Source organism: Porites lutea, chromosome 11 (genome assembly GCF_958299795.1).
Source record: "Porites lutea chromosome 11, jaPorLute2.1, whole genome shotgun sequence".
Taxonomy (NCBI): domain Eukaryota; kingdom Metazoa; phylum Cnidaria; class Anthozoa; order Scleractinia; family Poritidae; genus Porites; species Porites lutea.
This window is the reverse complement of record NC_133211.1, coordinates 19072286-19095586: the sequence shown is the minus strand read 5'-3', so window position 1 is coordinate 19095586 and position 23301 is coordinate 19072286. Positions and strand designations below refer to the sequence as shown.

Here is a 23301-nt window from a genome sequence, read left to right as displayed (position 1 = left end):
GCTTAAACTTTCTTAAGTCAAGGCACGTAGCTCCGAGATGACTACTGGACTCTTAATTGGGGAACGAGCTAAATTGTAAATTGTAAATATCTTATTCTCCACTCCCCTCAGGGCTTTTTAGGGATAATTTACTTACTAATTTACTATTTTGCTTAGGTGCAGTTTACAAGTAATGAAGGAATGAGTAACGATGCCCCCATACATGAGTGTGAAAGTGAGATAGACCACTACACCGGGCACTACGAGCACTACTCTTTACGAAGAGTGTGTGGGTTCTTTAACACAGATTTATTGCATATGCAAGGGCTTGTGAGACGGGGCCTACGGTTTATCGTCTTTATCCGAGAAGACTAGAAAGTCTAACCGTTTACAGATGTTATTACAAAGGCAGCACTTTCTCCTCAGTTATTTAAAGACCCTGAGTGTTGGTCCGGCCGGGGTTTGAACCCGCGACCCCCCGCTCAGCCGACCGGCGCTTATCCCATGGAGCTAACCTGGCGGCGGTAAGCCAAGAGGGAACAAACCATAACAGCCTCTCAAGGTCTTACTTAGTTGAAGGTTGACAAGCCGCAGTGGATGAGCAGGGGAAGATCACCGCTAAAACTCCAGGAAACAACCCAGGGGCTGAACTGCCACTCAAGGACCTGCTTGAACAAGAAATAGAAAAGCATGTAAGTAAAATATAGTTGAAATTGTTGTTAAAGATATTAAAAAATCCCTCTTACACTATAGTGTATTTGTTGTATTTTTGTGATTTACTGATGGAAAATTCAGGCCAGCCTGCCAGGAGCCAACTTTCAGATTTCTGGTGATGGTGTGCCCGCATGTCTCATTCAAGCAACCTGTTTGTTTGTTCTTTTTCTCTTCTGGATGATGGCTAGCATGTACTTTCCAGTGCAGGTATGCTTAATTAAGAAAATTATAGTCAGTACTATGCAGTGTAGTTAAATAATAATTGATATTATTCAACTCTTGCCATATAGGTAACACCACATGTATATTCTGTTTACTTTTACCTAATCATGTTTTAATTACGGACCAAACCCCAATTTTTTTTTTTTTTCGGGTGGTCAGCTTCTATTTTTCCTTCAAATGAATTAAGAACATACCATGTAATTAAGAACATACTTTGCCTAAATTTCTGTTAACTTACCCAAAGTACAAGCTTATTTTGAATGAACAATGAAACAATTAATGAATTAGGCTTTCGTATCGTCTGAAGAATTATGGACATCTCGGAGGGTGTTATCCATATTTCTTCAGATGATACGAAAGGCGAATTCAATAATTAACAATTATTAGACGAGGTTGAGGAAAATATCGTGATTTGTCTGTGGCGAGCAGATCAATCTCGGTGAATAGTGGCTTTTGGAATATTTACCTCGCCGCGAATATTCAGCTTCTATTCACCTCGTTTTCAAAGAATTATTGTTAATTGTCCAATGTGAAGTACCGAACATTAAAATATCAGTCAAACAGGAAAAAGTGCGATCCACAAGAATCCTGGCCGTGTCTTTGAGAAAATACTCCTTGTAAAGGACCCGTTTGTGTAGAAGTTTTAACCAGCTTTTATGGTAGGTTCGTCGTTGAAGTACGACAATTGAATTCAATCAAAGTCCCTCCACTTGAGCCACCATTTTTTTCATTTGTTGACTCCGCCTCGCTTTGGAGCGCTGAACCGTGAAAGCGAGTTTACCGGAAGTCAACCAGTTAACCGGAAACTGTTTCCATATGGTCCGCATAGTTCTAAAAATAATGTTTTGAAATTAAGATATCCGGGCCAAAACCCATATATACTCCCTCTCTTTCATATGAGATCTAAGGTTGATCTCTCGAGAAAACTAAACTGGATATGATTGCTGTTCGCGTTTTTGAAAACTGCTAAGCCTAACAATTTTCGTTCACGTCTGTTATTATTTTTTGTTTTTTAAATTATATTTTCGGAATACGCATATGTATGTTTGTTATGAAGCTTTGAGCTTGTCATGACAAGTATCAGTCTTCACTTAAACGCTAACTTCAGAGGAGAGTAAGGACGCCGATCATGTAATTGAACAATCGAAACAAAATTAATATACTGGACTCCCGTAAAACATTCTACCCCTAAATAAATCAGATGCAAGATATTTTTAAGTGCGGGTAGGAGTACTTAAAAAGGATGAGACAAACTTATGACTTGGTTCTTCAGAATTAGGGTAGATCAAGTGCCGTTAAGTTTTACCTGAAAAGTGTCTTGTGCTGCAACACAGACCATAAACGTAGAGAGAGGAGAGCCGAGAGTTTCTATCTTGGACTCTCATTTTTATCTCGCCTCGAGGGACCTCTGCTGGCGGGGGAAGTCACTGACCATGCTCAGTCATTGTCAGTATTCACTATAAACTTAATCTAGAATTTGCCTTGAAAAGGACTAAATAATACTTAATTTTACGATATATAAACTTTGCAACTGGAAGAATATTAACAACTTTTCTTCTGGGTAACTGAAGTTGTGATCTTGACAATGTTAAACGATGACCACCATTCATTAGATAAGAGGCCCTCAAAAGCCTTAGTTGCTGACCCGTTGATTTAGAAGAAGAAATCGGGGTTAATTTAGCCATTTAGTCTAACCTTTTAAACAGGTACCTGAGACTTTGAAGTATTTATCTAATTCTTCTTTGATATTGAAACTTTATCGCTTGAAATTTATTTTTTTAACTTGTAAATTCAGCATTCATTTAATTATATTACTATACAGTGGTGCTAAATTTGTCGCCCCACAGTGTGTAATTTTGGCATACCATCCTAATAATGGCCTCAGATAAAAGAAAACGAATTGGCCTCATGATTAGGTCATTCCCGGACCACATGCTGAGTGAATAATCTCTAGTGTAAAATTAATATAACACTGAAAACCAATGAGCAAAACGGAGCTAACATCACAGCTTATTCATGTTTTGCGGACAAGAAAAATCGAGTAGTTACAAAGGCATGCTCTCGAAATTAACTCCCGTAATACTGTGCTTTATCTTACAGTTTCTATCTGAGCAGAAGGCTGTTAAAGCAGCCCAAGTCGACCTGACTCCGCCGACGAGAGCAGATTTTGCCACTTGCACGCTAACAGAGGAGTTTAAAGAGTCGTTTGTGGACGAACATAACAGACATCGGTCACATGTGCAACCCCCTGCTGCAGACATGGAATACTTGGTGGGTGTTTAGTTAAAGTTCAATTTTTTAAAAAAAGCTTTGAAGGGTAACATCTTATTTATGCGAGTCGCTTAAGGTACATCAAAGTCAGATTCGCTGGACCGCATTTGCGTCAATTGACACTATTAGAATGCAAAATTGATTTTTACTATTACAACGAAAGTTTTAAACGCCTAATATCTGGTGAAGTTTATTATTTATATATTCTTGGACCCCGCACGAGAAAAAACAAACACATTTATCGTGTGCCATCGTTACGTCAATTTTATTGACCTTTCTCTCATAGGCTAAGGCAAAGCGTGACCAAGAATTTTCTAATGAAATCAGTCGGTAACTTCATTTCCTCGAACTTTCGATCGGACCCATCAGGGTAGCTAACACTTTCGGATGAGACGAAAAAGCCAGCTAAAACTTTCGAGACGACTAAAGTGCCCCTAAGACATCTGAACAGCTAAAAAGGCTTTTTAAATTTATCAGACAGGCAATTCTGACGTATTTGGAAAATTCGGTCATTGCGTCCAATTGTAGCCTAAGCAGCCGGCGCTTGAGAGGATGATATGGCCTAAGAGAAATATTATCCTTCTGAAACGGATAGGTCATTTCAAGAATGCATATCCGGCGTTTAGATGTTATCAGTACGTCTTATACACGTGCTGACAGACGTATGATTCGTTCCTATTTTTTTTTATCTTAACAAAAAACGAAGACTGATTATATTACGTTTTGACTTAGTAGGCATGGTACCTCACCTTTTGAATCATCCTGCATGTCATACTGATGTTCTTTTCAAAGAACAGGAGGTTTACTTACCGGTTAGTTGCTGTATTTGGTACTGTAAAGGTAGATTAACACAGCGTACATATACCTTTATTACATATGGTATTAGAGTAAGCGTTACTCCTCATCGATTAGGGCTGCCTTTTAGAAAGGGAGGAGACCATCCGTGAGGCTGAAGTAGGACTCCCCCGCGCCTTGCCTTACGTCAAAGCTAAAAAAAGCCTCAGAAATTATATGTAACTAAGAAAATTGGACTGGTTTGACCTTACTAAAGTACGTATCAGTCCTTGATAAAAACAATTTGACTGATCAATAATGCAGACCAAAATTAATTATATGCTGCCCTTCCCTTGTTTACTAATTCTACCCTCCATCCTTTTACCTTCATCCCTCTTTCACTTCCAGATCTCTTTAACGAGAAGCATACAACATTTTTATTACTACTAACTTTCATTATAATTCAATTTTATTTCTGACACTCTTAGTTCTGGGATGAAAATCTAGGAAATTTGGCTCAGATGTGGGTCAATAAATGTCAATGGTATCATGGTTTCGTATATTTTGGTGAAGAATATCCACTTCCTTTGAATTTGACAGGTAGAATGGGTGAGTCTCTACAAATTACTTGAAAACTTACATATCATTCTGTAATTATAGTCGTTAAATATAATTCTTTAATCAGGCCTGCCTGAGGGTTGTGCATGCAGAGTTAACAAAAATAGCGGACGATGTCATCACTACACAAAGACGTAAATAACCAAATCACTGTCCAAAAAAGATGCGCAAAAAATCCAACTTAATGGATGTCAACTGTTTTTAAGCGTAGAAGTTCCCAGAGCGGTCTGGTTTTGGGAAAATTCTTCTTAAAGAAAAGAAATTAAGGCTATTTGAAAATATTTTTTCATGGATACAAACAAAAATTAAATTCTGCGCTTGAATTAGGAATTATGCATAGCTCGGAGGGTGCACGACCGCCAAGGCTACCCTCCAAGTTGCTTTACCTTATTCTTCCCTTCATACTCAGCCTCATTTAGTAGTTGTTGAAAACCCATACTGCATGTAATCTGTAAACATAAAAAAGTCATGCGTTCCTCCGTAATAAAAAAAATTTCTTTTTAATCACCGATGAAGGGTGAGCTTTAATACACAAGCAAAATGATCGTAAAAATTCACGGTTCTCGTAAGTCCCCGCGCTTTAAATGTGAACAAACTATCTCATAATCAGGTTTTGGGTTTTGAGGCTATGTTCTCATTTGAAGCCTGGTCACGATGCGCGAATACAATGTGCAATAGACCCTGTATCCGGGTATTAAAGGGAGCACCGAGTATAAGCACACGGTTCTAAGTCATTACTAGGCAGTCCATTGCGTTGCATACCCATAACAACCTGCCACGCTCAAATTTCAAACTGCCATAAAAGAAGCAAACACACTTACATATCGGGTACCCCGGAAGTTGTGAACCCAGCACCATTTCAGTTCTGCCGGTTTCCAGCCAAACATCCGTGTTCGGGTACAAAGCGTGAAAACTTCGGAATCCTTGATTTCCACCGTTTCTGCTTGTCTAGGATTTATTTCTGCCGAAACAAATTCTGAATGTCATGGACTCATGTTAGGCCAACTGAAAACTGGGATATGACTGGCGATCAAGTTTGAAAATGTACCACACAAGATTACACGTACCGAATTTGGCAATAGAAATGGTCAACGTACCTGTACCAATCGGTCCGTTGGTCATTCCTCATGATCAAAAGTTACTGCTTTTCATAGCTTAACATAGTAGGCTGCCTCTTTTCTGAATCGTCCTTAGCTCTCTTTGCGTAGATGTGTCCAATGAACTTCATGTTGCTCTGTCAAATTGTATTTGTAAGTGATCTTTTCACTCTTACAGAATTTATTATTTTCTGGTGTATATGATGTTGTTTTTAAAAATTTCCGCTCATGATATATTCTCAGAAATGGATGATTTGGCGAAAGGTACTGTCAAACGATCACGTGTTCTAACCGAAGTTTGCATTTAATTGAGCCACGCCTTATAATACTTGAGATAGTTTTCGATGCTATCAATCTCTCGAAAGCTCCTGATCCTCCCTTATACACCCTCTTAGTACTTCCACGACAGGGTTTTAAAAATTAGTTTATGTCTGATTATCTTAAGGTCAGAATCTCGCTCGACAAACTTACAACCTTCCAGATCCAACGACCCCCGTAAAGGAGTGGGACAACGAGGAAGGAAACTTTGTATACGGACTTCAAAATGGCTATTGTAAGAATCCACCTTGTGGGCATTACATTCAGGTAAATAGCCAACGACAAGTTAAAATTTTTTTTTTGCTTTTATCAAAGAAGGATTACTCGTTGATTTTACTGTGACTACTGTCGTAGAGGTTTCCATGAGATGCTGTCGCTATATCTTTGACCACATCTCAAATTTTGAGCAAATATTTCTATTAACTAATCCAACAATTCTGAGAAATAAGCCAGGGAAGTTTTTTAGTGCATAATTCGGCCTCCAAGTTACCATTGGATTTCTGAAACGACGTCCGAGCAAATTATACCAAAAAGTATACCACAAAATAAGCCTATATTTTTGTTTCTGCCCAAATAAGGAAGAGGGCAATCTTGGGTTCAAATAGAGTTTTTCTGGTTTTTGTGGCATTTCTTGAACATTGTTTTGTTAAATTACCAGCACCTTTTAATTTGGAACATGCATCTTAAGGCAACCACGAAACAAGATTAAGTTACACTGCTTTGCTCGTAATTCCTTATTACTTTTACAATGCTTTTACAATGTTTGCTCTACACAGATTCCCTTAGCTTATTGTCCTGTTGAATCGACCACATTTGTCCCAAGTTGTTTAAAGTTTGCATCTTTCATAGTTTATTTACCATGTCAACTCATTAATACTCAGGCCCCTTAAAATTTACCTGGTAAAAGCACAGAACACAGGCCAGTTAAACAAATCTTATTAACTGTCGGTCTTCAGCTGGGTAATAGCAGCTAATGTGACGTTACGCTCAGTTAGCGTTCGCCGTTATTAAGTTTTATGCAACCGGTTCCTAGAATCATTGTTTACTTTTCCTCCAGTTAGCTTGGGCGAAAACGAAGTACATTGGCTGCGCCGTCAACTTGTGCCCTAATTTTGGTAATGGTCAAAACACTGGTGGGTCATTTGTTGCTTGCGACTACGATAGGTAAATAAAAGTATTTATATTTATTTTCTGATGAGATTGGCATTTAGTGCTCCAAGCAAAGCTAGAGGATAACGCACTGGTGTAGATAAAGTATTTTTTAAACAGCATCTTTCTTCTCTGATCTTTTCTTTCGTACAGGAGTACGCTGTTGTGGAACTTTCAACAGCAGGTGTCAAATTATATTTCACAAGCTAAGCCTTGATTACTGTCCGGCAGTGCCTTTCTTGAGTATCCAAGTACTGTCAGTCTTTTTTAATGTTATTGTAGGCAAATTTCATGTTATCTGATAAATACCGGTTGAGTTGAGCATACAGCTGTCTTTGAGTAGTCGTTTGTTTGTTTGTTCGTCCTTTGCTCCCACCTCCCCCCACTCCCACAAATGCACATCATAGTCTTCCAGAGAGATGTCACAATATCAGCATTTTGTCGTAGACCATAAAGCACCTTGTTTATCCCCCCCCCTCTCTATAAAACAAAAGTTGCATAACTATTGTCTTCGATTTCTCCTGGGACGTTTTGCATAACCATTGTCTTCGATCTCTCCCGGGACGAGTGTATTACACAGGAGAAACTGGAAACAATGGTTATGCATAGTTTTAGCGGAGAATACAAGGTGTATTATGGTCTATGTGAAAATAATGAATATCATCATGAACAAGCCTTTTAATCGGCTCCTGCAACATGTCAAATGCAATTCCGTCCCACTGGAGTTTTTGTCTTAACTTTTGATGCTTATGCTGAACGCCAAGTGCTGATCATTCCCCAATTGTATTAGCTGTTTAGGCACTAGTGGCCTGATCATGCGTCAACTTGTTAGGCTTGTCTGAGGATTCTTTTCTGTCTCTTCTGTGCGTCGCTTACAAATATCCTAAAGGTGGCCTAAATTCAGGTTATAATAGGCTTAAATACTCGGTGCAACAGAAATTATTGTTTTGGCATTAGTCATGTTTGTTTTCTCACCATATTTCACTCGTCCATGGTTTAAATGTAATTCTCATTCTACATGTTCCTGTAAACAGATTTCGTAAGACATAAAACGGTAAAAACGAACGATAAAATCCGACGTTTCGGAGTAGTCATGACCCCATTATCAAGGAAAAATGTTTTTGATCATGCAAATTACAGCATTTATAGCGATTTGGCGCGGAAATTAACATAACAGGGTGCGAAGATTATGAAAATACTTTCGCACGAATAGAGTCTGATTGCACGTTGAGATTTGGCTTTAAGGTTCTTATGAAAAGCATTTCGTACACTAAACAGTCAAATTTGTTCCTGCATTTCTTAAGCACTTCGAAACGTTTCAGTGTGTAGTTTATAACTTCCAAGGTGACCTGTGTGATGCAGGCTTATATGTAGGTTACACACGCGGACATTTACACAATCGTGTCAAAGGATATAAACAACAGTCCTCCGCCATTGCCAAACATTACAAGAACGTGCACGGGGGCGATCAGGACCTGCTGAAACGTTTCGAAGTGCTTAAGAAATGTAGGAACAAATTTGTCTGTTAAGTGTACGAAAATTCTTGTCATAAGAACCTTAAAGCCAAATCTCAACGTGCTGTCAGACTCTATTCGTGCGAAAGTATTTTCATAATCTTCGCACCCTGTTATGTTAATTTTCGCGCCACATCGCTTTAAATGCTGTAATTTGCATGATCAAAAACATTTTTCCTTGATAATAGGGTCATGACTACTCCGAAACGTCGGATTTTATCGTTCGTTTTTACCGTTTTATGTACATGTTCCTTAACTTCCTTACTTCATGATCTCATACGTGAGCTTGCACTTTATGTTTCGTTCTAGTCATAGTTATTAAATTTGTGCCTCTCCTTCTATGCGCATAAGGGTCGTGATGTCAGATAAAAGCCACACACCTTACCAGACGGGCACACCATGTACTAAATGCGCTTCTGGTTCTGGATTCTGCTACAACAATCTATGCAGTAAGTACATGGCTTTAAGCAACGAATAATAACGAATATCAGTATAAAAACAGTTGAAATAAGACCGGAAGTAAGCTTCGAAACTTGGGCCTAGGCCAAACGTCCAAGTGTTCATGAGACGAACCAAACATAGGAAGATAAGTTCATGAAAAGTTCAACGTCTGGCTCAGTTAAATTCGTGTGAATGACTTCGGATCGACCAACACGTTCTATGCGTCTGCCTCGAGCGTAAAAATGTTTGAAGATCGTCTCCGGGAAAAACGTCGGTCTTCACATTCGATGGACTAAACTACTAAATTACAAATTTGTATCATAATGTATATTTAGCCTTGTTCGGGAGAAAATTTATGAAAACTGCTTCTTGGTCTGAATCAGTTGATTGGTTCGACGCGTCCAAAGTTCGACGTGTGACCCAACAGACAATCTTAACTTAATTTAGGTCGACCCAAATTATTTGGAGTTTGGTTCGTCTCATGAAAAGTTCGAGTTTTTCCTAGGCCTTAAAGTTTACGATACGAATCAGACTCTAACCAAGGGAAAATGACAGCTGAGGACTTATAAGAAACGAATTGAGACTGTTGTTCCAAAATATCTTGGGGAATTAGACCCCAGTTATGTGATTTAACTTTTGTAGGTTGAATGTTAAACTGAAAGTTACGATAATGCCAACGTAATTGCACAAACGTTTGTGCCCATAAAAACAGAGACAGCTGGTGCTGTGCTGGTGTTTCCTTAAAAGGAATACGATTGGATTCAAGAATTTACAAAGGAAATGTTACTTCTCCAGGAGAGTGTGCTGATTTTGACAAGCAATGTGGAGGGATTTTTACAATAGCCACGTGCAAATCGCACCCCGAACTGATGGAAAAGAAGTGTCCCAAAATGTGCAACCTGTGCAGTAAGTTGTTCAATGTGGACTCTCTCGTAAATTCCTAATAAGCCATTATTTGGCAGTGGCTATTATAGTACTTATAATGGATACCATTTAGTGGCATAACGCGGAGCTCTTGGGGGGAAGTTTTGCCTTCACGGTAAAAAAAAAGGAAAAAAAGAGAACTTAAACGGAACTTTTTTTACATGGGACAAAAACTATTTAACTAAAATAAACATAAAAACCGTGCACATTCCGAAAAATTTTGATTCAGAAAATCCAGATTAAATCAAGACGAATGAATGCACTTTCCCTTTAACGATTATTTATAACATTTTTTCTTTAATGTCCTTATTTTACTTTACATGACTGTCTTTCCATTTTTTCTTTTCCTTTCTTTTTTTGTATTCAAGAATGTGAAATGCAATGTCAAAACGGCGGGACTGTCAATAAGCAGAGCTGTACTTGCTCGTGCCCAGTACCTTGGACAGGCCCGGATTGTTCAGGTACAGTGTTGCAAACTTCTAATCAATCTTGTAATGCAAAACCAGCGCGACTGTGAGCCGAGCCGAGGTGCAAATGTTTAGGTTAGTCGCAGTGGTTCTGTGGTTTCAAAATAGTACTGATAATAATAGCTGATAATATACAGTGCGATGCGACTTTTTGCAAAGATGCTGACTATCTTATAAAGGGAAACTGTTCTTCTGAAAACGAGATCGTGCGTTGACGTAGATCCGCTGATGCTAAAAGTCATACAAAAAAGCAAACAACATATATTGGTCTATTATGAATTCCTACTTATCGCCGCAAAATGGTGCTGACTGAGCGACCGATTTCATTGAGCGTTACGGTCAACCGAATTCAGCTCAGTTAATCTTTCCAAGTGAAAATAATAAGTACTGGGCTTCAGCAAAGGTTCTTCTTGAGTTTATATTCCATGATTATTTTGTTCATTTTAACATTTCATGAAAACTTACCTGACGGATCCCTAACCTAGCGTCATATCTCGCATCCTTTAATCGTAACAACAGATTGTAGGAAACACAATCGCAATGCACTGTGAGAAGACGTTCACTCCTCCTCTGATCTTATATAAGCAGTAAAAACTCAAGGAGGTTACACTAAACGTTTACTACAGTGCATGGGTATGGGCAGTATATAAAGATTTGCGTGTCTTCTGGTTAGGACTTTTAAGTGTTTAATAATTGCAACTACATGTAATTATATTTAAGAATTTTTACAATTTAATTCGGGTTATTTAAGTTAGTGAAGTCTACCTATTGTCATTTATTTTGTTATTGTTTGTTTCCAATGCAGTGGTTTGTAAAGACACCTGGACAGGGAATCCTCCATGTTCTGATTTAATCAAGTGGAATAAGGCGAAAAATGTTGATGTATGTATGGAACAGTCCGTGAAGGAAACCTGTATGGCCTCTTGTATGATTTGCGGTAAGGAATTTCCAAGACCGTCTATACAGCTTTTTAAACCATACATAAAATATAAACAATAATGATTGCATGCGTTCGTTTGCTGAAGGACAGCATCGAATGACTGTCATTTTACGAGATTTTAAAAAAGTACTTTGGGGCTGAAATAGACCTTTTGAATTTACGATTTAAGGCTAATTATATTACGTCCCAATCGCAGTAAAAGCCTTTGTTCTGCCTCTTGCGGGATCAGCATGAGCAAAAATTTCTTCCACACCACGCAATACCTATAGACTTATCGGAAACTACCCTGATTGCCTTATTTAAAGGAATTTCGGAAATTTCTTTGAAATTTAAAGATGTTATTGCCTAATAATAATTCATAGTTTGGTGCTGTCTTCTTCCCCTTCAGATGACGGTAGCGGCAAATACACCACTACAGTGGCTCCTGTAACTACTTCTACTCCCACTAATGCACCGCAAACTACAGGCAAGTATTCGCGGGTCAATTGCTATTCTCCAACCCCGCACTCATTGCATCAGTGCTAATCAAATCCCTCTTTCTTGCGATCGGCTAAGGCTATCCCATGATCTTTTCAATCACGTTTTGAAAGTGATTGAAACTGCTATGAGGTAATTAAAAATTTGTATTTAAGAATCGCTTCGCTTTTTAAAGATAACGTCCGAACATTACGATTTACAGTTTTACACTGAATTTGGAATCATAAAAACTTCATCTAAAAATATCTCCATTACGCTGTCGTAGATTTAATTCGCTCAAAATCTGAGATCATCCAGGCAGCTATTGGAGTAAAAAGCTTCCGTGAACGATTTTGGAAAAAAAAGTTCCATGTGCCGAGAATACAGCTGCATAGGTAATGGCGGCATTTTGTTGCTATCACATTTAACCCTGATCGTAACAAATTTTCATCTTCATCTAATACAACTGTTTACTAATTTTTCTAAATCTTTATTTTCTGAACTGTGACGTAGCTAGTATTCAAACATGGGAGGTATTGACCCTAAAAAATCCCATCGAGCCGCCTTAAAACCATTTTGAAAAAGGCAGTCATTGTTTCATCTTTCAGTCAACCCTTGTTAATCATTAACCACTTTCTCTCATATAAACCTATTATACCTTTATATACGTCTGCAGTGGTTAGCCCAACAACTGCAGCTCCAATCGGACCCTCACCAAATACAATGACGAAAGGGCCTGCTTCAAAAGGTGAGAGCTTGGGTAGTTATTTAGCAATAAATTACGTCTTTCTGAAAAAGTTCGTTAGTTTTGTCGCAAAACGACAAACTGTGTCAGCTCTAATTATCTTTAGTTGCCACTGTTGTGTCTTGTATGACCGGTTATGACGCGGAAAAAAGTTGTCCTCGGATGTACAAGCAAACAGATACTCCCGCGCAGGAGCAAGGAAGAAGGGCAGCGTAGCTAAAAACGTGCTCTCCCTGGACTGTAAAACGGTCGTTTTTGAAATCGTTTTTTACTTTTTATGTTTTTTTATCCGGGTTTTTCAAGGAGTTCAACATAAATCTCCTAAAGAGCACCACTTCGAAGCTTGAGCCCCTAAAGGGGCTGCCATTGCTTGGTTTTTGGTAGGCTCGATTTCCGCCGTCTCCCGGGTCCGGTCTTGGATCCTCCCCGAAGAGAGACGGCTGGACGCGTGACCCGTTGACCTTGTCTATGACGTAATTGGAAAATTGACAATTTTAGCGTCACTGGAAGTGAAACCGGTCTCCAATTTTCTTATTTATTTGGCTCAAAATTGCATCAAGCGCTCCCTTACCCTCCCAAATGACTTTCGAAATATCTTTTTCGGTACCATAACGAGCCGCACCGTCTTAGCAACCAAAAAAAATTTGTTTATCTAGCTGAGATAGGGGACTAAAAGTCCCCTATCTCAGCTGGATACTCAGAAGCTTGTAACATTCACTATTCCATTTATCTCTGATCATATTTCGCATCTAACACGATAGAGGCGTCAATTTTCGCACCATCATGTCATCATATTAGGGCGAGAAATTTAATTAAAAGCGCGGCATTCAACAAATGTACGGCTCAGGTTTCGGCTAAAATTATTCAGTGCCGTCAAAGAAAAACACATATTATTAAGGTCTGCGTATAAAGTCGATCACATTGCTAACACAGACAAGAACGCTTAAATATCTCCTACAAAATGAACGGCTGAGTTTGTTTTTTCTACGGGTCAAACTGCTACTATATATCCCAGAAGCGCTCCGGCATAATAATATGCCAGGACTTCTACCTACGATGAACCAGAAAGGATATAGAACACTGAACTACCTATTTTTTTTCTTTTTACGGCTACGGGTCGAAATGCTAAACGTGTTATATATCCTAAAAGCGCTCAGGCATAATAATATGCCAGGACTTCTACCTGGATGAACCAGAAAGGATATAGAACAACTGCCTATTTTTTTTTTTTTTACGGCTACGGGTCGAAATGCTAAACGTGTTATATATCCTAAAAGCGCTCAGGCATAATAATATGCGAGGACTTCTACCTGGATGAACCAGAAAGGATATAGAACAACTGCCTATTTTTTTTTTTTTACGGCTACGGGTCGAAATGCTAAACGTGTTATATATCCTAGAAGCGCTCAGGCATAATAATATGCCAGGACTTCTACCTGGATGAACCAGAAAGGATATAGAACAACTGCCTAAATTTTTTTTACGGCTACGGGTTGAAATGCTAAACGTGTTATATATCCTAGAAGCGCTCAGGCATAATGATATCATGCCAGGACTTCTACCTGGATGAACCAGAAAGGATATAGAACAACTACCTATTTTTTTTTTACGGCTACGGGTTGAAATACTAAACGTGTTATATATCCTAGAAGCGCTCAGGCATAATAATATGCCAGGACTTCTACCTGGATGAACCAGAAAGGATATAGAACAACTGCCTATTTTTTTTTTTTTTTTACGGCTACGGGTCGAAATGCTAAACGTGTTATATATCCTAAAAGCGCTCAGGCATAATAATATGCGAGGACTTCTACCTGGATGAACCAGAAAGGATATAGAACAACTGCCTATTTTTTTTTTTTTACGGCTACGGGTCGAAATGCTAAACGTGTTATATATCCTAGAAGCGCTCAGGCATAATAATATGCCAGGACTTCTACCTGGATGAACCAGAAGGGATATAGAACAACTGCCTAAATTTTTTTTACGGCTACGGGTTGAAATGCTAAACGTGTTATATATTCTAGAAGCGCTCAGGCATAATGATATCATGCCAGGACTTCCACATGGATGAACCAGAAAGGATATAGAACAACTACCTAATTGTTTTTTACGGCTACGGGTTGAAATACTAAACGTGTTATATATCCTAGAAGCGCTCAGGCATAATTATAGCATGCCAGGACTTCTACCTGGATGAACCAGAAAGGATATAGAACAACTGCCTAATTTTTTTTTACGGCTACGGGTCGAAATGCTAAACGTGTTTTATATCCTAGAAGCGCTCAGGCTTAATAATATGCCAGGTTTCCAGCGACTGATTTTAGCTGATTTTGCGGTGCGCAAGAATGGATAATTTACTCGACTTGTAAACAGATATTTCCTTCAGCCGATTGTGTCTCATGCAGGAGAATGTCATGTCTGCGTTGTTTTGTTTCTACTGAAGTTTTATCAAAAAAAAGCTTAAGCGAAAATAGGGAGATCGCAATTTATACTCTTACGAACTATGAATTAGGGCTGACCTGGAAGACGCGTTGAATTGTGCCGCCATCCTTCAAAATATAATCTGGCTGCGTTTAGGGAGACAATTTCCTCTTCCATCCAGATTTACTTGGTATATGTGTTTGCGAGAATCTTCAGACAAAGAATTGGGTATACACTGATTCGAATGGCTTGGCAATACTAAGTGCTTAAGTCTACTTACCGATTACAACATGTTTGCAAGTATTGAGAAGCGCGCCAAATGAGGTTGTCACAGTGTTCTCGAGCGAACACGGCCCGACCTGGTTTGATAAAATTATTACATGCAGCTATCATGCCACATTACATGCAGCTATCATGCCAGTGATTTCTCCTTTCGTCGCATAGTGAATAGTTTGTGAGCACATCCTCGCCTCTTGAAACATTTGTCTTACGCCGCTATAGAAGTTGCTTCTCCCGCGAACCATAGGTAGATTTCCCGCTTAACATAATGTTTGATAATTTATGCAAAAGTTGACCTCGTGAAAGTCAGCAGTGCATTAATCGACTCAAAAATAAACAGACTTCCTACAGGGTTTTGAGCACGGTTTTAATTAAAGTACTTTACGAGCGCTGCGGTAGTTGACCGCAAAAGTGTTACGGTGATGGATACTCAACTGGATGATTACGTCACTTCATAGCAACCAGACGGTACGAATTTTTTAACTTCCGGAGCGCTGAGGCTCGTAGTGTTTCCATACATTGCGAAAAAGATTCTTCGGTACATTTCTGTACACGGCGACATGTAGTTAATTTTCTTTGATCTTCGAATGTTGGATTTCGTCTTCTGTGGGTCCGAACTGACTGATTCTAGGAGGCGGACCAAATTAAATTGAAAAGTGTCTTATTTACCAGACAGAATTTCCAGCGTATTAAATGTTCCTCTGTCAAATATAAACGTCGACAGTTACATCTATAACGAATGCAGTCATCGACACCTAAAGCGTCTTGAAAAGATCCTTGAAGAGGCAAAATCTCTCCAACCACAATCATTCACAACAAACAATCGAACAAAACGTTGTGTTCCTTCGGACTCTAGGATTTCGCCTAGTGTCTCCGCGCCGTCGAAATCGCTTCGCCATGCGATGGATCAAGGAAGAACAGGAAGGACTTTCTGTTTTGATGTGATAATTTCTGCGACAATCTTTGCCAGACGAAAATCTGCAGGCGGTAACATGATTGGCTTAAACTAACAAAGGAAATCGCACGCGTCCAGCCGCTCTTTCGGGGGATGAGTGCTGGCTCATTTTCCCGAACAGCGGCTGGTAATCGAGCCTAGGTTTTTGGCTGAAATTGAAAAGGGCTACAATTCGACAAGTTTTTTTTTTTCAGCAACAATTGATAAGGTAAATGTTTCTGGCTTTTATTCAACATACTTTAAAGAAGCTAAAAACCATTTTGAATAATAAGCCAATATTAGGCAGTGACTGCACCAGCTTTAAACTACAGTACAAACCCTCTTATAAGAACCTACATTTTTGTGAAATCAGGCAAACAAGATTTCTTATGCTTTGCGTGGGTTATATAGTTGTTGGCAGTTTGGCCTTAGCATGTTCTTATAATTATCTCCTTAACTGAACGTTTCTGTTGATTGGCAAAAAAAAAAACTTGGGTTTTATCCTTAAATTTACATTCATTCACTTGATCACAGAATGTACTCTTATTTCTACGGCAAGAGCTGGGTATTAAAAAACAAATTAAATAAATAAGTAAAGTTAATATTTATTTCAGTATTTTTTTTAATGTAATTTATATGAAGGCATGTGTTCAAAACAAGGCCCAACGCTGCGTGAGCTCTGCTTTCATTTCCGGTTTACTATACTTTCCGATGAGGAACAGATTTAAAATATAAACAAACAACTGTAAAAAAGAAAAGAGAATATATTCAAAGGAAGTACTTGCCCTCGTGATCTAACCGAGTTGATGACGAGGGAGAGAAGGAAGAATTTCTAGGATAAATAATAAATAACCTTGAAATAATCTTAATATACTTACTTAACCCTGACACCGCCCCATAAACCCATTGGCTAGACTTGCAGTAACTGGTACAGCCTGACCTAGCGAGTTATCATGTGAGTACCATGCCTTGACATAAATCATATTATGTCTGCCATAATGTCTGGTTTTAATCTGCAAAATCGAAGTCAAACTCCTTGGTAAAATTGTTTCTGATACTCTAACTGTAAGCCAGATATAAAAACCTGCTTGATCTTTCTCAGATTAACAGATTCTTATATTCTTGGGCATTGAAATGACAAATTTCTGCCAGCAGATTCTTGCACCACTAGGTTCTTACACGTTGGCTTTTACTGTATTCTTAATCATTAAACCACACAAACATTTTTTTATCCATGAACGTCAGTGATAAGCCCAACAACTGCGACCCCAGTGCCAATGACGAAAGGACCTGCTTCACAAGGTTGGAACATTACTACTTATACATAAAATGTACTTATGTAATGTATTTCTCAGAGCCATATTCCACCAATCTATATGTTCCATTATGCTCTTTCATGACTCCCTGATAAATCAGCCAGTGAAAGCGGGACTCTTTAGTTTCGTCACAAAACGAAAAACTGTGGCAGCTGTTACTGGCAAAGTTTTTAAAAGGGTTTATCGTCTAAAATAACTGTTTATGATGTGAAAATTGTACCAGCCCAACCTCGAGCAGGACCCTGAAAAGAGGGTTGAAGCTGGCCTCAGACGCACATGCAAGCTCATAGTACCAGGGGTACTACTACCAGGGGAGGAAGCAGCTGAAACCCAAATAATTATTGCAACCCTCAATTTTATCAAAATCTGCCCTCTTTTTTGTTTGTTTGCTTTCTTTCTATATGTTAGCCCGAGTATCAGGCGTTTCTGGGGGAAAAGGGGAAAGATGGAAGCGAAAAACGGAGAGAGCTGAAGGAGAGAAACGCCCTTCCTTTCTCTTCTCCCCCCCCTCCCCCTCCCGCATCTAAAATCCCCTCTCCCCTAGCCCTTTAGGAAGGCGTGATACTCAGGCTATCTATATGTCTTCGTTCCCGATATTTTTAATTCTTCGCTTAGCGTAACGCAGATACAAATACCGGCTGCTGGCTTTCAAAAGAAATGCCATTTGTAAGGCGAACCAATAAACATACACTGAGAGCCAATCTCTTTCATGTATACACTTTGTTAGTTTGCAAAGCCGATAAAAATCCGAGCTGTGAGGCGTGGGCAGCACGTGGAGAGTGCGAAAAAAACCCGACTTGGATGCTACCAAACTGCTGTGTCAGCTGTCAATATCATCGGGCACCGAAAGGTAAATGTGTATTGTTATTAAGTTAAAAGTATCCACTTGACAACGACTAAGTTAAACTTTTTATTAATTAGTATGCTTTTCTTCGCATCTTTTCTAAATCACATCAATGCTGTTCTAACCTTTATCGTTGTTAAATCGCATTTGTTGCTCCAGATCGCTTAATTTCCGTTTTCCATACAAAATGAGCCCATTTGAAAGTGTTTCCGCTCCCCCTTTTTTTGTCTTTTACATACTGGCTCAATGTAAAAATTGGTTCTTGGTACGTCTATTTGCAAGGGTGATTAAATCGACTTTCGCGATTTCAAAACGGATTAAAGTTGTTTGCAGCAATTCTTAAGGCGCAGGTTTCGATTATAGAATTGAATCACCGAGAACCTTTTCCCTATACAGCTTGCAATGATTCGAATCCAGACTGTCCTCGCTGGGCCTACTTTGCTGAATGTGAAAGAAACAAAGATTGGATGCTAGTCAATTGTCGGAAAAGTTGCAATCAATGCGGAGGTAAAACCGATGACAAGAAGTATTTTGCCGTAAGCATCTTAGCGATAAAATATCCATTCTGTAACTACTTCAAGGGTAGCTAGGTAGCTCTAGGTTGAGGATACCTCCGCCTAGGGCAGGTCATGAAAACTGAGTTTAACCCATGTCAGTCAAAGTTCACCACCCCTGTTATAAACGTATTATTTATCAACAACAATGTTAAGAAGGAATAATTGTAGAGGGCCAGTCGAAAAAAACATTTATCTACTTTCATAAATTCTATTTATCAACAGATCGGAGATTTTAATTACTGAATAACACTGTGCGGTCTTAGTGACACTTCCGTCTTTTTAAGCAGTAACCAGACGGCTTTGTTCGATATTTTGGCTTGTAAAACTCGCGGATAAGACGGGAGCAAAGAGTAAAAGAAGCTAGAGTTGCAACCATAAGACAAACTCAAAAGTAAGCGCTGAGCTATTCACCATTTGAACCTTCTGATTATCACAACTTCATATTGATTCAAAGTGGACAGACTGCAAATTATAGTACTTGCTCAAAAATATATATTAAGTTTGCCTTGTTGTTTTACGTCGTTTGTTTAGACTGTAAAGACACAGATCCTAGCAGCTGTCCTTCGAGGGTCAAAGAACTCGGAGGGTGTGGTCCTCAAAATAAGGCTGAGGCAAATTTGATAAACAGAGAATGTAGAAAAAGCTGTGGACTTTGCAGAGGTGAGACTGATAATTGTCGCTTCATGAGCCTCATCATTTGAATTTTTGTAGTTGCGTTTAATACATTTCAATAATTCGCCGCTCACATTCCCTATATTGTCATCATGAGTTCGTTGAACCCTCAAGGAGCCCTATCAAGCAGGCATTGGTAAGGACTACTGAATAAGCGAGCATACTTTGTAAAGCTTGATTTTAATTTTAATTAGTGTAAAATGGAAGACAAAAATGGCCTTTAGTCTTCGTTTATTTCAAAACAATGAATTCTTTGGATAAAAGTCCTATATGCCTTTGTATTTATTGATATTTTAAAATCAACCTTTCAATGTTTTCCTTTACAGTTTATGACAGACACGCAGCGTGCCCGGCTTGGGCAGTCACAGGGGAATGTGACAAGTCCAACTCTAGCTGGATGATGGATAACTGTCCTCAAAGCTGTAATGTGAATGGTGGGTATCAAAGATTTTTTAAGTCAAAGTCCGGCAGGTCTCAATATAAATAAGTAAGGACAAGTATGGAAAAAGCCTTCATGGCTCTTAAGCTTGGCATGGACTAGAGCACACATCGCCTTTGGCACGCGCATGCGCGATTTGCACAAAATGATACACTGTGTCTTAGAGTATATCTCGAGTATATCGGTGAAAGTAATGATTTTCAAATGGAGATTAAAGAGATTAATTGAAGATGGTAATTGGCAAATATCATCCTGAATTAAGAAACGTTCAGTTGACTATCATGACCATATTATTGGAATGTAAACACGAGGTAAAGGAGATAGTAGTACGGGGCGCAACGAGTTAGCCTTTTTTGCGGTGATGGGAGTCTCGTCGATAACCTGCGGGGAAATACACATGCATTACATAAATGTTACAGATTTTTGTGTAAGATCATAAGGTCATAAGATACGTTTAAGAGATTGTAAATCGATGATGTGATGCTACATTTTTAATCATGGGCGTCATGTCCTAATGTAGTGGAGGGAAATAAAAAAAAAAATAAAAAAATGAGGAAGAGCAAAATTCCAATGTGGAGGAGTAGAAAGGGGAGTGTAGGGTATAAGTAAACAATCATGTTTTGTGTAAGAAAGAGCTTCGTCTTCATTAATAGAGATGAGTAAATAAGGACTTGTTAAATAAACTATGAAATGATCGATTTAAAACCAGTTAAACTAGTTAAACTGCCAGAAATAAGCACTTCAGTGACGTCCTTCATGATATTAATGTGAATCGCCCGCATTTTATTCATGAAATAAAGACAAAAGGTTAGGATGTGATTTCCCTTAAAAAAGGGTTAACTCGTCTTGTGCTTTTGTTCTGACATACAAAATAATTCGTGTGGTTTTGGAAATTTTTGCCACGAAAATCATAAATTGAAATGTGTGTGATAAAATTCCCTTCATTTATGAAGTGTTAAAAGCATTTGATTTCTCTTGCTTCTTTACAGTTTATTTTTGCGTTTTTTAAGAAAAAAAGTCAATAAATCTCTACCTATATTTTAGTGTCAGAAGTCCTGTTCTGTGGTGGAAAACGAAACGGCCATTATCAAGCTCCAAGGAACTGCCAGTCGTACATAGCCTGTTCGTATGGCGTCACCAGTCACGTAGCATGCCCCTCCGGAAAGGTCTTTGACACCTTAAAACGAATTTGTGAATCTCCAATTAATTCTACTTCTACATGCAAGTTGCAAGATGCCGTCGAAGAGTCAAAATGGAACATAATTTGGACGCTCAAAAGAGGTTCAGTCTCTGCGAAGACAAATGCCCCTTCCACAAGTAAAGACGTTAATGCACAGTGAACTACAGTTGCTTTAATTTTTTAGTTAACGTAATTAATCACCTACAAAAGTACAGTAAATTCTTAGCATCTGAAACCTGAAATTTCCTTCGTCATCGTCATTTTTTTAAAATCAAAATTACATGTTTTTGCTTCCAATCCACAACTCTTTCTCTAAAGGCAAAGAGCTAGTCGTTAGACCAGAATTATTGTGTGGAAAGGTAAGAAATAAAAAGTTCTTCAGTCGGTATTGTAGGTCACTTTGTCTATCCCGTAAACTTTCTGGGACAAAGGCGGTAGGTGGCAATCCTCTCTAGGGGGAGATAATACCTCAGGGTATACGGAGAGGTGGAAAGACCTCCCTAAGGGTCTAATCCCCGATTTAATGTGTTAGAAATGTCTATAGAGTGTCACCAGAAACCTATCTTTCCCACTCCAAACTTGGGAGTGAAATAAATCGCTAAATAAGGTAAAACGTATTTTATGGAATATTCCACAGAGTGTCTATCTTCTTGTTTGAATATTTTACTTGAATTCCCATACAAACCCTTTATGTTCACTGCCATTTTGAAGATTACACAATATCATACCGCACCTAATTAAAAGTGTGTTATAACTTTAAGTGTTGTTGTAAAGGCTGATTAAAATTGTTGTAGGCCCCTACTCAGTCGGGTATATAAAATACAAATGTCATTCAAGCCAGCTTCGGTAGATCGTTTGGGTATGAACACCATAAAAAATAAACGGGAATTAAAGACGACCTTTCAGGAATTACGCGAATCCTTACAGAAAGCGTCCTCTTAAGTCCAGGCCACATACAATCAATGGAATATAACGTGACAGTCAGAAAATATTATTGCATATATAGGACCGTTCCAATGATGTTTGTTATTCCAGTTCGATAACACTGTGAACCTGAAAAAAACTTCCATGTGATACGACTTTTAATTTCCTATGAGGTTACGTCAGTCCTGATGCTAGTAGCCTGTTGCAGGTGATCAGATTGTGAGGATGGAGCAAAAAGATGTGAGCAGGTCCAGGCGTTATGCAGATTGTGGAGATGGCGCAAAAAGGATGCTAGAAACGGCCTCACCAACTTTAGTTCTTGAGTTGAAACCTAGATTCAGCGAGAGAACAGAGGAATTTCTATAGTTTTCCTGTTTGGATGGCGTGGGTTGGTTCTCTGACAGAATTAAGATATTGCGGCTCAAGAACTAAAGTTGGTGAAACCGTTTCTAGTATGACGTACATTTTGATATTTGTCAATATTCTCACTATAACTGTATCCAGGGCCCAGTTGTTCGAACGCCGGTTAGCGCTAACCCGGGTTTCTTTTCATCAAAAGCACTCTATCGAATGATTTTCTCTACTCTTTTTAGAGTATCCAATCGTGAAATTATGGGCAAAGAGAATTAAACTGAATTTGATTTTTAAGCTCTCATATCTGAGTTCAAATTTCGCTCTAACCCTGGTTTATCTTAACCCAGCTTCGAACGACCCGGCCCAGAGAACAGTTTGCCGAATACAATAAATGCAATATGACTAAACTTAGCAGCCGAGAGAAAAAAGCTTTCTCTTAATGGATAACTGAAGTGTTCTTGAAATTTTGCTGCGACCCAGTCACACTGTAATTTTCAGGGAGTTATAATAACTCCTCTAGTGGGGCTAATTTAACTCCTTACAGTGGAGTTATTTTTCGTGGAGTTATTTTAACTCCAAAAAGGAGTTTAAAGAACTCTTTTTCAGGAGTAAAAGTGACCCCAGATATTGAGGAGTTAAAATAACCCCAAAAAAGGAGTTATCCTGTACCTAAAATTTTTACTCCACTTTCAGAGTTAAATTAACTCCAAAAAGAGTAAAAACAACCCATGTAAGGAGTACAAGTAACC

General features: G+C 38.7%; 1 protein-coding gene across 3 annotated transcripts; it reads left to right on the top strand.

Annotated features, from left to right (window-relative positions):
* Nucleotides 1-626: 626 nt before the first annotated feature.
* On the top strand, nt 627-21971 carry LOC140952247 (uncharacterized). 3 transcript variants are annotated; one of them, XM_073401680.1, is made up of 17 exons: nt 627-900; nt 3016-3186; nt 4449-4569; nt 6121-6260; nt 7051-7157; nt 9008-9105; nt 9893-10003; nt 10390-10482; nt 11294-11425; nt 11817-11894; nt 12561-12632; nt 17512-17568; nt 18310-18432; nt 18823-18933; nt 19515-19643; nt 19982-20089; nt 21139-21971. In XM_073401680.1, exons 1-17 carry the CDS (start codon nt 871-873, stop codon nt 21432-21434), a joined length of 1977 nt encoding a protein of 658 aa, XP_073257781.1. In that variant the 5' UTR covers nt 627-870; the 3' UTR covers nt 21435-21971. The 3 variants fall into 3 exon arrangements, with proteins under 3 accessions (XP_073257781.1, XP_073257780.1, XP_073257782.1); XM_073401681.1 differs by lacking the exon at nt 627-900 and adding an exon at nt 3922-3998 and having other exon boundaries at nt 3126-3186; XM_073401679.1 differs by lacking the exon at nt 627-900 and having other exon boundaries at nt 2907-3186.
* Nucleotides 21972-23301: the final 1330 nt, after the last annotated feature.